Below are 13,958 nucleotides of genomic sequence, written 5' to 3' on the forward strand. Positions count from 1 at the left end.
TGCACTCTCTCCCTGTCACTATTTACACTCCCTATCATCCTCCCCTATCACCACATACACATTCCCAACACTTTACGCCACATTCTCACTGCCAACATCATATTCCCTCTGCCAACACTTTCATACACACTACCTACCACAATTCACACTCCCTTTGCCTACACACTCACTGGCTTCAACACAACATCACACTCCTCTCCGCCATTCATACTCCCTACCACACTCCCCTGTCACCACATACACATTCTCTACACCAACACCACATTCCCTGTGCTAACACACACACACACACACACACACACACACACACACACACACACACACACACACACACACACACACACACACACACACACACACACACACACACACACACACACAATGGCTTTACTACGACACAAAACTCCTCTCCACCATCCACACCTCCTCTGCATGATTCTTTGATCACTATTACCCCCTGATCCAGCCACCAATCATTTCTGTAACGATGTTTATTATTTCTGTCGATATTCAAATATTTCTATTAATATTTCCACATCCTGCTCCAATCACCTCTCATACTGTTTCCGTCGCTCCTTTCTTCCTGTCACCACTCCTGTCTGTCATCACTTCTACTCTCCTACTGCAACAACACTGCCATTTTATCTGCTGTTTCCGCTCCTCATATAACTTTTCTATTTAGCTACTGGAAGCACCACTAAATACTGCTCTCTCTTCTTAATTTATATCTCCAGCCGCTACACAAGCCACCATCATAGTTTTGACATCTCCTTAACATCACTCCTCAATCCACCCATTCTGTTCTTTCCGCCATCAGGTCTACTTCCCTACTACCCATATCGTCACTGCCCTGTTACTGGCCCCATTATGTTTTTCTACAGTCTCTTGTCCACCCATTACTTCTGTTCCGTTCTTTCTGCCAATACCTGTACTCTCCTGCTTCCCATATCGTCACTGCCCTGCTGCTGACTCCACTGGTTTTTCTGCCGTCTCTGCTACTCATATCACTCCTTTCACCCCTTCCATTCTTTCTCCCGTCACGTCTTCCACCCTGTTTCCCGTGCCGTCACTGCCCCGTCACTACTCCTACTGCCAGAACCCCAGGGCCTGTATTTCCCTTGGTTAAGAAAGTTCCCTGACACCTTTTCCTAAGTGATTTATTTTACTTACTCCCAACTGTCCTCTTCTGTGTTACATACTTCCTTCCAATATGACCATACTCTGCATAAATAGAGTACAAAAAGGTAGTGACCTATATCCAGAAGTAAATTGATAAGGAAGAGGTGTTAGGGAGCTTTGTTATCCAACGAGAATGCGGATCCTGGCGTCACCTCTTAGCGGGTTATTTAATAGAGGGGGAAGCTTTAAAATGTCACCTTGTTTCCCCTTGAGTGACCTCTCTTTGGTGACACCCACAGACCTTCACGTCCCTAGCAACCACCACTGTAACTACCGCCATCACAGTCTAATTACCATCATTACAGTGCCATTAGCAACGAGTCTAACCATAAGCGTAAATAAAAACCTACCTCGAACACTATTAATGGAAATATCGCGAGTAAAATTGCAACAGTGAATAGTAAAACACTGACGGATACAAAAATGCCTTTAAGTGTGGGAACTGAGGCTTTCAAACCACATCTGGTCGTAGTGTTAATATAGATTCAATTTTATAATAACACCCTCCCCCCCGTAACTGTTATGAAAATGAGTATATAATAGAAACACTAGACTTATAATATTACCTGCTTTATATGACGATAATTGCGCTTATTGTACTGACATCCATGGCTTCTCAGTACAAGCTTTTTTTTTTTTTTTAATTCTTGCTACGGCCAGGCATTTCTTTGTGTGGGGGGGGGGGCTTTGAAGAGACTTAGATCAGTAGGAGTTAAATAAAGTCATTATTAACCCCTTCAGCACGAGGCCTTCCCTAATTAACATAAAAATCGTCGAGGATGCAGTAATAATAAAGATGATGATGATAATAATAATAATAATAATAATAATAATAATAAAAATACTGTACTACTGCTACTACTACTACTACTGTAATAATAATAATGATAATAATAATAATAATAATAACAATAATAATACTCAGACGTCATTGCAGTACGTTCGTGAATTACAACAGTTCGTTCACCTTAAATTGGCTAAGCTTTTCGTCCAATTTCAGTTTATTTCACATAGCTCATTATCAGAAAAAGACATCATTACGGCTCTGCACCCTTTCCAATGCACTTCTTCGTGATTAGCACCATATTTTTGTGTTACTGTGTTGTTGTAATTTGATAAAAGGTGGAGACAGAATTTTAGGCCATGCTGTGTAAGCAAATAATCACGTAGTACAATAACAACTGCGACTTTAACAACCTGAGAGAGAGAGAGAGAGAGAGAGAGAGAGAGAGAGAGAGAGAGAGAGAGAGAGAGAGAGAGAGAGGAGCTGGTGACCTGTTTACACCCACCGTAACCTCTGACCTGAGAGAGAGGGAGAGAGGCTGGTGACCTGTTTACACCCACCGTCACCCTTGACCTTTGACCCTTGAAATTGACCTCAGGCTCCTATGAATCTGGCTAAATGAAATCATGTGTTATTAGCTCTTTTCTATTTAATTTTTTTACTTTAATTTACTACAATGTTTTTATTCTAACTTGGACCAAATCTTTCGTCCTTGTACAGCTTATTTCACGTAGCTCGTATAAAAAGAGTTGCTGTGGTTCATCCTTTACACAGCGCTTCTTCGTGACTAGCATCATATTCTAGAGTTAATTCATCGCTATGGAGAGATGGCAATTTTAGGCCAACTTGGGGTAAAAATGGTATAGACGATTTTATTTAACTGGGAGGGGGTCATAGGAGCCTGAGAGTCGTAGTAATGTCACCTTACATCCTCTCTCTCTCTCTCTCTCTCTGTCTATCTATCTATCTATCTATCTATCTATCTATCTTCCAGTCAACCTCAGACGATATCATTCAGCTGAGAGTGATAACAAACACAGCTTAAGGAATTGTTCGCAAGTGTTTATATGGTGCAGTAAAAAGCACTAGGGGAAGAGTTTGTGTGTGTGTGTGTGTGTGTGTGTGTGTGTGTGTGTGTGTGTGTGTGTGTGTGTGTGTGTTTGGTGGAGTGGGGAAAGGGAGGAGGAGACCGCGGATGAGGTGGAGGGATAGGATAGAGAGGTATATGAAAGTGACGGGTGTGAGGTGGAGAGAGGGCACCCTGATAGCGGAAGACAGGATGACATGGATTGATAGATACACTGATAGACAGATATTACACAGATTGATAGACAGATAGGCAGACAAACAGACAGGCAGACGGGCAAACATAGGCTACAATTATTGACAGACAGACAGACAGATATGGATGGATAGATAGATAGACAGATGGGTGGATAGATTAATAGAATAACAAGCACAACTTTAACAATTACGAGAAATCACTATCATCTGTGTCCTAACTATTCACATCCACTATGACCTTTCACCTCTGACCTCTAAATTTAATAAAGCAACTCTGGCGACCGGGACTAAACTGGGCTGAAATTTGCTACTCATACTGACAGGCGATTCTGTTTTACTAATGGACGACTTGCTGGCTTTCCCGTCACTCAGCTGCGTCCCTCGCCTGTCACTTGGTCAGTCAGATTGGCGGGTACGTGATCGGTAGTTCAGTCAGTCGCTCAGTCTGCTAGTTTCTTTGTCAGTCAGTTGGTATGTTGGTTAGAGTTTAGTTAGTATCGTGGTAAGTTAGTTTGATCGCTGCGGTAGGGAAGTCAGTCAGTCAGTCAGTCAGTCAATCAGCCGTTCGGTCAGGTGATCAGTCAGTTTGTTGATCAGCCAGGTAGTCAGTCGGATATTTAGTCCGTCATTCAGTGAGTCAGCCAATCAGTCGGTCAGTCAACCAGTCACTTGTTCAGTCAGTCAGCCAGTCAGTCGTTCAGTCAGTCAGTTAGTCGATCACCCAGGCAGTCAGTCAGTCACTTAATTGTCTATCAGAAAATTATATATATTAAGCCGTGGAGTTTTGATGTAACAAAGTACATGCTCAACAAAACATGAACAGTTGCACAAACACTCACATCACAGCTGCCACGATGTTTAATGATGCTGACTGCAACAAGGGCTTCGTTGTTCATGGTTTAATGTTTTTATTTTCCTTTGGTAAGCATTATCCATGACGTTTTAAAATATTATCTACTGGGGATCGAACTTATGGACTCTAGTCATTAAAACATCAGGCGCTCATGGGAAATGCATCGGGTTTGGTCAACTTATGGCGGCTCTCCACGCTGCTCGATCTCTGGCAGCTTCCCCGTTCAGTCCCATATCCCTGAGGTCACACTCCATGACCTCATCCCAGGTCTTTTTTTTTGGTCTGCCTCTCGCAACCCCACCCCCGACGTTCACACTTCCTACCTTCCGCACCCCACTGTCATCTTCCTTCCACTCAACATGTCCAAACCACCTCAGTCTACCCCTCCCCACCACAATACCAGTACATTCAAGTCCCATCTTTCCTCTCAACTCTTCAGTCACAATCTCCATCACTCAGTCAATCATAGTATCTACACCCTTGACTCAAACACAAGCATAGTATGGGACAAAACTTAGCCTCGATTCCACTTATGTCTACTTCATACTTAGTGCATGTCCATCACCCCCCTCCCCATCCCTGACACACCGTATCACAGAGTATCGCCTACGGGCAGAGAAACATAACCAAGCCTCTCTCAGCTTTGGAATATTAGCCGGTAGAGGAGAGTGAGAAGCTGCTGGAGAGGTAAAATATTAGGAGACATTTACCCCTAAATGCACAATCACAGCCACATAAATCCTCAGACGGTGCAATCACAATCACCATAATATTAACGGTAAAGCCCCAACTCAAGCATTTCACACTTTGTTTTTATCATCATCATCATCATCATCATCATCATCATCACCATCTTCACCCAATTTGAGGTGTTCTCAGATTTGTTTTAAAGGATCTCAATCATGAAGAAAGGTGTGTGTGTGTGTGTGTGTGTGTGTGTGTGTGTGTGTGTATGAGAGAGAGAGAGAGAGAGAGAGAGAGAGAGAGAGAGAGAGAGAGAGAGAGATGCGAACTCTACCTCCTCCTTCTTGTGCGGTAGGAGTGACGAGGCTGTTTGCACGATAAGTATTCTGGGGAAAGGGGAGAGGGGAACGCATCAGCACACAAATATATACAGGAGAAAATCACAGCCTCACATCTTTCCATACAGTCCTGTCAATCACCAAAACCAGATGACTAATATAACCACCGCAGCTCATACCACCACAACAACCAGCATATAAAAGCAGCTCAGACAACCACAGCTACGTCCACCACCACAATTTATACAACCACACGTATTGTATATCCTCCACCACAGCTCATACCACTACAACAACCAGCATATATCAAACAACCACCACTCAAACAACCACATCTACAGTGCATCCATCACCACAGTTTATACAACCATAGCTATTGTATATTCACCACCCTATACAACTAAAACGGCTACCACAATTAAATCATCAGCCACATTTTACCACAACAACTACCACAGTGCTCAAGGAACCACAACAGCCGCTGCACAACTCAAACAACAACAACGGCAACCACAATTTATCACAGCCACATCCACCATACTCAGTTAACCACAAGCACCGCAACTCTCTGACAACCACCACCACCATTCACCACCACAATCCGGGCCTCCTTACAATAGCGAACTCCTCAACATAACCTGGAACTTGGCGACCTGTGTTATATCAGGGTGGCAGAGCAGACCTTGTAATTAAAACTTGAGGCTTTGCGTATGAAGGGTAGAGGGGGATATGGGAGACTGTGAGGAGGTAGGGGGTTGAAAGGGGGGTTGTGAGGGAGGGGTCAGAGGAGGTTGTGATCGAGGACAGAGATGATTTGTGAGGGGTTGGGGGAGGTTGTTGGGGTTACGACGGGGGTATGAGGGGCTGGCTTAATTGGAGAGGGTTGTAAAGGGTAAGGGGCGGGACTGAAGGGGTTGTTAGGGGTTGGTGGGGTTGTCAGGGGGTTGGAAGAGTTTGTGAGGAAAAAGAAGGGAGGGGGTTGTGAGGGAGAGAGGGGAGGGGAGGGACAGAATGAGAGGGCTGTAGTTAGGGCTGGGGGAGAGGTGAGGAGGAAGGATTGATGAGAGGGGTGCAGTAAGTGTTGGTGGGTGTAAATGAGTGGGGAGTAGTTAGGGATGAGGGTAGGGGAGGGAAGGGGTGGAATAAATGGTGCTGTTAGGACTGAGGGCTCCCGAGGGGTGGGGAGGGCAGGGCAGGGGAGTGAAGGGGAGAGGGATAGGTTAGTTTGAGCAGGGGAGAGAGAGAGAGAGAGAGAGGAGTAATTATGGTTGATGGCTTCCCAGAATGTGAGAGAGTGGGGGGGTGGCATGGCTATACTCTCTTCACTTTAACTATGATACAAAGCCATAATACATGTACTCTAGAATATTATGCTTGTCACGAAGAAGTGCTCTGGGAAGGATGTAGAACTGAAGTAAATGCTCTATTCACTTCAAGTACGTGTAAAATTGCCATCTTTCCACACTTACTGACCTGTAATAGATTAACACTAGAATATGCTAGTCACGAAGAAATGTTATGCAAAGGTTGTTGAGCCTTAGTATAATTTTGTTCTTTCACTGTGCCACGCGGATTAAGTTACAAAAGGACGAAAGTCTCTGCCAAGTTAAAATGAAAGAACTATGGTGGATAATAGGCTGAGATATGGGCTCCCTAACACCTTTTCCTAAGCAACTTATTTTGCCTATTACACTAAATATTATGGTATTCTGTACTCTGTTCAATTAAACCTGGCCTAAAATTACCATCTGTCCATCTCGAATGCTGAGCTGTTTCATATTAAGAGAATAACACTAGAATGTGGTGCTAGTCACGAAGAAGTGCTGTAGAAGAGATAAGAAGCCGTAGTACCTTATCGTCTTATTCGTTTACTAAGCTCTAACAATAGATTAACACTAAAATATGAGATTAACACTATAATATGATGCTAGTCAAGAGTAAGTGCTATGGAAAGAATGCAGGATAGTATTATTATTCTGCCAGGGTCGTAATGAGAGGATAACAGGAGAATATGGTACTAGTCGCGAAGAAGTGCTGTGGAAATGATGTAGAGCCGTAGTACTGTATCATTATCCCACTGAACTGTAGCAGGAGAGTAACACTAAGATATGGGTCACGGAAAAGTGCTATGGAAAATTTGTAGAACCGAAGTATTGTTAAAAAAAGAAAGAATGAAAAAAAAGACTGCAAAAGGAAAAAAAATCTCTGGCTAGATAAGATGGACGAGTGTATAATACTAGGGTGACACTAGGAGCTGCTTGGAACACTAGGACATGTAGCGGGTGATGTAATGATGTGGATGTGGTGGCGTACTCGTCCTCGTCAACACACCAGCACTGATGATAATAATGCATGGTAACTGCTATCACGCTAACACACCACGGGCTAAAATGTCACTTCTGTACGTCACTATAAGGACCCCATTCCCTTGACACTAACAGAGGGACATGACTAATCCTTATGCTCATTGCCAGAGAGGCCAGATCTTTAACAAAACGATAAAAATGAGCCTTCTGTTCTTCTCTATAAGGACCGAAATGCCTCAGCAGTAGCAGATTGACATGAGTAATCCTTCTGTCCAATACGACAAGGGTCATATTGCCTCAACAATTATGGAAGTCACGAAACTGATCCTTCCAGACACAACCAAAGGAGCGAAATTACCGTAGCAGTATTCAAGTATAGGAGAGAGGAACCTAATTCTGCCATAAACTGCCATTGGGGTCAGATTCCCTCAGCAGTAACAAAAGAGACAACAATGAACCTTCTGTACTTCATCATAAGGACGAAATTGTCTCAACAGTAGACATAAACAAAATTAATCCACGTGTACACTACATAAGGGCCAAATTACCTCTACATAAATAAAAAGGAAGAGACTGATCCTTATGTACACTACCATAGGGGTCAAATTGCCTCTGCATAAATAAAGAGAAGAGAGTGACCCTTATGTACAACGCCATAGAGATGATATTGTCTGGGCAGTAAGGAGGGCACTAGCTCTAATTTGCACCATCAGTGGGAGTGGCAATCATTCTGCAACATTAATAAAGCGACCACACTGGCTTTAGGTACAGTCACCGTCAGAAGTCCTGTCTCCTTTACTGCGTTTCTCCCTTTGTGCTCCGAATATTATTGTGGTGAACCCGCAGCAACCGACACTGATTAATTTATTCGGCCACACACGATCATCAGTGCTCTTTGCTTAGGCTTTACCACACTGTTTTTCAAAGTCCATAGAGAGAAAAGCAGGAGAGGCGACAGGACTTTTGATGTCACCTGTACACCACCGTTGACATCGTTGTTTCTCGCAGTGACCTGAGATAAACCAAGAGACCAAAGTTTCTTATATTCGTATTGGAGAGAAACAAAAATCCTAACACCTTCACCGCCATGATTTTGTGTACCTTGTGAGTGATTGGGGTGTTTTGTTATCATCATCATCATCATTGTCGTCGTCATCGTGTGTGTGTGTGTGTGTGTGTGTGTGTGTGTGTGTGTGTGTGTGTGTGCTCTACTCATAACGAAATAAAAGTGTGAAAAATGATTCTTATAACGTGTATTTCATGGGTGTGTACCTCGGGATAAAAACTGACCCTGGAATTCCGGTACAGGGTGCGAGGAGGGAGGGGCATCACGGAGGTGAGGGAAGTGAAATGACGGGATTGAACACCACAGAGTTTGGGTTGGTTCAGCTGAGGGATCTTGAAATAGAGCAGAAGGGGTGGGTGGGTTAGTTTAGACAGGGTGTTGGCAGGGTGGGGTGATTGGATTACTGGTGGTGTGTACACAGGGTGGACCGCTGATGGGCTAGGGTGGGGTGGTCAAGCATGTAGGCCACGATACTGTACAATGTATATAGGCTATATCTACGGTATCTCGAGTGATGCCTGGTAATTTTGCTAATACAGGATATGAACATATTGTGCATAGCCTACATATACAGGTGTACATTATATATATGCAAATATATAATGTTTATGCACACAACAAGCATGTAGTGTAAGCATACATACAGTACATCAGCAAGTAGCTATGTAGTACTGTATAGCATATCTGCTCATGCATGCCGTCCGCATATAAAGCACCCACAGATATATGCATAGCTGTGCATTTACAGTATATATCGGTACGTTTTTTTCGGTATACGTATCAGTTCATACATAGGTTCATGTATATGTATGCATGAATGTTCCTGTGCAATCAGACCAGCAAACTTCCATCCCCCAAAATATTCCATTGTCAGTACTATATTGGGACTCTCTGTCAGTACTATATTGGGAATCTCTGACCTCCACATGTGACCTTCAGATTCTAACTTTTTCGGCCACTTTTTCCACATGACTATTATGGCAATATTAAACTGCATGCAGATATGTGGAAGGCCTGGCTGGTGAATGCATGGGTGAATGACATATCTGAATGGGTACGCTGATGAAAAAGTGTCTTAATTTGGTGTCTGCTTACTCCTCATTCTAGATCCTGCACAGTTAGTGTGTTCGCTTGCGATGGTGACAGTAAAAGGAAGGGTTAAGTTGCAGTCATATTCCTCAACCACTTACGTGTTCTTTCATTTTTTATTATTATTTATTTGAACTTTTTGAGGAGGAAAAGGCCTCAACAGAAGGAATGGGAATATATAAGGATATGCATAAGAAGGAAAGCCAGTTCTTGACTGACAGCCGCGTTTTCCAAATCATATTACTTGCCTAGTGTCATTAATCCGGTAAGTTACCGGTACTTCGTTCAGACTCAAGTAGTTTCCCATTTGTGAGTAAAATCGTCTGGCGCCAATCAGATTACAATGCAGGTCTTCAGCTGAGAGTTTCAGAGCCATAATCCGTCCCTCTAAAAGGCATATGATGACACACGACTGACAGATAAGGTACTTTTTGTAATCCCAGGTTCATCTGAATGTGGACCCACTGGACTGCAGGATGAAAGTGGCCCTCCGCGGTCCACCATTCTCCTTTTCGGGGATAGAGAGGGAGTTGAGGACGTTTGTATAACCAGGCAGTGGATTTCCCTAGTTATAACAGTGCCACCACGTGAAGGAGCCCCTCACAAACACCGCTCAATACAGACATGCCGAACAGAGGCGCCACCTAAAAGAAAGATACCACACGTTTTTCTTCGTTGGTGATGCTTATAATAATTTGTTACATGTCCAGTTTTTCTGTAACAGTGATAGATGATAACCACCTTGAGGACTTAGTTTCGTCTTGGTAGAGTAAATAGCAAAAGGAAAGGTGTTACGAAAAGTTATATTATGCCAAGAAAATTATGTCCCAGTGACAAAATGGTTACTCACGTTGAAGTAAATAAACACACACACACACACACACACACACACACACACACACACACACACACACACACACACACACACACACACACACACACACACACACACACACACAGAGTTCCACCCACCTTGAGAAGTTGGTAGCGTGTTGGTTATGTAGAAAGACCTGGTGGTGGAAAGGCCTGGCTTGCCCCGCCGCAGCCAGACGCAGCAGCACCGACCTGTTGTGTGGCAGGGGGGCCTTCTCGTCCACCTCGTATGTTGGCACCACAAACGCACACCTGTATCAAGAAGGAACACCACACCTGCATCAACACACAACACCTGTAACACCCACTACACCAACACACAGCATCTTTAACACCCACTGCATCAACACACAACACCTGTTAACACCCACCGCACCAACACACAGCACCTATTAACACCCACTGCATCAACATGACACCTGTAAACACCCACTGCACCAACACACAACACCTGTAAACACCCACTGCACCAACACACAACACCTGTAACACCCACTCTGCTGTACTTACGAGGCCTATGAAACAGTACAAACATCTGTGATCTGAAAATAATGTTAAGTCAGGTAACAGTGGGTCCTCGTCTACCTGGTACGTTTGGCACCAGGAGAACACACCTGTAGGACAACACAACACCTGTACCAGCCACTAAGTGCAAGAAAATTATAGTGGGTTTGCCTTTGACCAAGAGAAATGAGTCACACAAATACTACTTGGCTGTGGTTACGTGACATTCAGTGACTCGTAGTGATGAGGTACGAATGAGTCTCCTTGGTTCCTAATCAAATCAACTCTCCAACCTGACTACACTCAGGCATCAGTTGTGTTCAGTGGGACTAGGGATATTTGGTAGGATAGATCAAATGGGCTTTAAAATGTGTGATCCGAAAACAATGTTCATCATAACTGAATTAATAAAAATGCTCTTCTAATCATAGAGCACCGAAGTCATCATCATGATTATCATTATCATCATCATCATCATCATAAACGTGAATTTTTCCCCACCAAAGAACAGGCTGAGGTAATAAAGCAATAAGACATAAATAAAACATACCTACAGATTTGTTAGTTAGCCAAACCAGACGTTATCAAAGTAACTACAACAAGTGCCTGGTAACTAATTAACTAGTGAGCAGAAATTCATGAAAGGAAACCACAAATCTGTCCATCAATCACATAGCCAGTGTGTGAGGATTCATTGGAGTATTGTATGATGATGCACACGTATAAGGCCGGTCGGCATTTTTCAGTCATTCAATACACGCACGGCAGGTGAGACTTTTTTGTAATTTTAGGCGCGGACCTGGGTTGTGTGTGTGTGTGTGTGTGTGTGTGTGTGTGTGTGTGTGTGTGTGTGTGTGTGTGTGTGTGTGTGTGTGTGTGCGCAGTTCTCGCCACCAGTCAGGCCAATTGACCCTTCATGCATGCTAGTAATTAATGTGCATTTGAATATTCACTCTCGTACTTGTATCCCATGAGAGTACCGCGCTATAAAGGTCTCTCCATCAGGGAAATATCGCTACCAGTTCATCACGGTAACTATACCGTGTTTACTCCAACCTGGCCCAGAGTTTTGTCCTTTTGTAGCTTAGTTCACATAGCTCGGTGGCAGAAAGAGAGTGCTACAGCTCTACTTGATTTCCATAGCGCTCCTTCGTGACTAGAACCATCATTCGAGTGTTAATCTAATGCCACAACTCAGCATTCAGGATGGAGAGACAGCAGCTTGGGGTAGAGTTAGAAGAGAAATTAATAGAAGAAATTAGTATAACCATCTGTTTGGACACCACGCATAGTATGGCAGGACAGTCGCATACACCAACCTTTCCACCTCAAGTTTTATGAGGCTCGTAAATTTTATAGCTAAACAGATTGGTGGGTTATGGGCTTTTATTGAACTAGTGTCGTTTTTTTTTTTATATAGGCAGGGAAGGAGGAACCAAAGGCCATGAGCCCGCAAACCGTACCTTCCAAGAAAAAAAAAATACAAAAGAGAACCAACTTCAAGAGACATCCATACAGCTAAATAAAATCGTCTGAAATCAGCAAAAAAAATAGAAAATACGTCATCAAATTGAATGGGTTACATTTTATTGGCCGCCAGAATTGATAACCTTTAGGACAGGTGGTTTAAGTGGTTTATAAAAACGTGTGTTGCGTGTGATATGACGGGCGGAAAGTTAAAACAGTTTGCAATGGAAAAGATAAGTAAAACGTAAGTCATCAGTTTTATTGCTTCCTTAAATTTGATGGCTTTCTGTGTTTGCTGGGTAAGTGCTTTTGAAAAACGTGTGTGGCGTCGGGAAGGAAACCAAAAACGAAACAAAATACGTAAGAGGATTGATGGGTTTTACTTTACGAGTTGCAAATATTTTAAAACATTCCAAATACGGGGGTTATGGGCTTTGAAAAAATGTGTGGCTTACTATTATTGTTGAAAAATTAAACTCGCAGGACAAAACGCTTCAAAAATAATATAAACTATTGTTCACAGGGTTCCAGAGGCTAGAATTTATTGGTACCTAAAATCTGGTTTAAAACTTGGTAGCCTTCTGTGTTGGTGGGTAATGTGCCTTTAAAAAATTTGTGTTGGGTGTGGTATGATTGGTGTTGGGTGTGGTGTGACTGGTTTGTGTTGGATGTGGTATGACTGGTGTGTTGGGTGTGGTGTGACTGGTGTGTGTTGGGTGTGGTATGACTGGTGTGTGTTGGGTGCGGTTTTGGTGTGTGTTGGGTGTGGTATGACTGGTGTGTGTTGGGTGTGGTATGACTGGGGTGTGTTGGGTGTGGTTTTGGTGTGGGTTGGGTGTGGTATGACTGGTATAGGGTGTGATATGACAGGTATAGGGTGTGGTGTAATTGGTGTGATGGGGACAGTTAAGGAGCGGTGGCCAGTGAGTGTTGGAAGCGTCGTCCTGTGTGCGCCCTGAAACTTCCCTCAACTTTGGTGCCAACTTTATCGACATTCTTGGAACTTGGGTCTTGTGGCCTGACTTCTGAAAGGTGCCTGGGGAGGAGGAAGGAAGGAAGGAGGATGTGAGGGAGGAGAAGAGGTGGATTTTTTAGGAGACAAGGAAGGAGGGTAGGAAGATGAACAGATGGACAGGTAAAAGGAAAGAATATACCTAAGGAAGGAAGGAAAGCAGGCAGGCAGGCAGGAAGGAAACAAGAGAAGAAATGAAGGATAAACAGAAGGAGAGAAGGATGTGAGGGAGGAGGAGGAGGAATTTTATTAAGGGCAGGAACAAGGCAGAAGGATTGGCAGATCGTCAGTTTGATGGAAAGATGGACAGGCGAAATTAAAGAGGGGTGGAGAAGACGAAGGAATGAAAGAACTAGAGAAGAAAGAAAGGAAGCATGTGAAGGTGGATATGAAGGAGGGAGAAGCATAAATTTAAGAAGGGGAACACGGAAAGAGAGAAGGAAGATTGTCAGTTTGATGGAAAGATGGACAAGGGAAAGGAAAGAGGGGCAGAGAAGCATAAAGAAGAAAAGAGAAACT

At 43.4% G+C, this 13,958-nt stretch overlaps 1 protein-coding gene across 1 annotated transcript in view; it reads right to left on the reverse strand.

The window, feature by feature from the left end:
* Positions 1–13,958, reverse strand: part of LOC145397738 (beta-1,4-glucuronyltransferase 1-like) — a 52,148-nt gene that overhangs the window by 9,340 nt on the left and 28,850 nt on the right. The window contains exon 5 of the mRNA XM_080270756.1: positions 10,556–10,708. Coding sequence (XP_080126882.1) covers positions 10,556–10,708 — 153 coding nt within the window. The remainder of the gene's footprint in view (positions 1–10,555; positions 10,709–13,958) is intronic.

This window comes from Coenobita brevimanus, chromosome 43, assembly GCF_032717465.1.
Source record: "Coenobita brevimanus isolate Jiangsu-jjx chromosome 43, ASM3271746v2, whole genome shotgun sequence".
Lineage (NCBI taxonomy): Eukaryota > Metazoa > Arthropoda > Malacostraca > Decapoda > Coenobitidae > Coenobita > Coenobita brevimanus.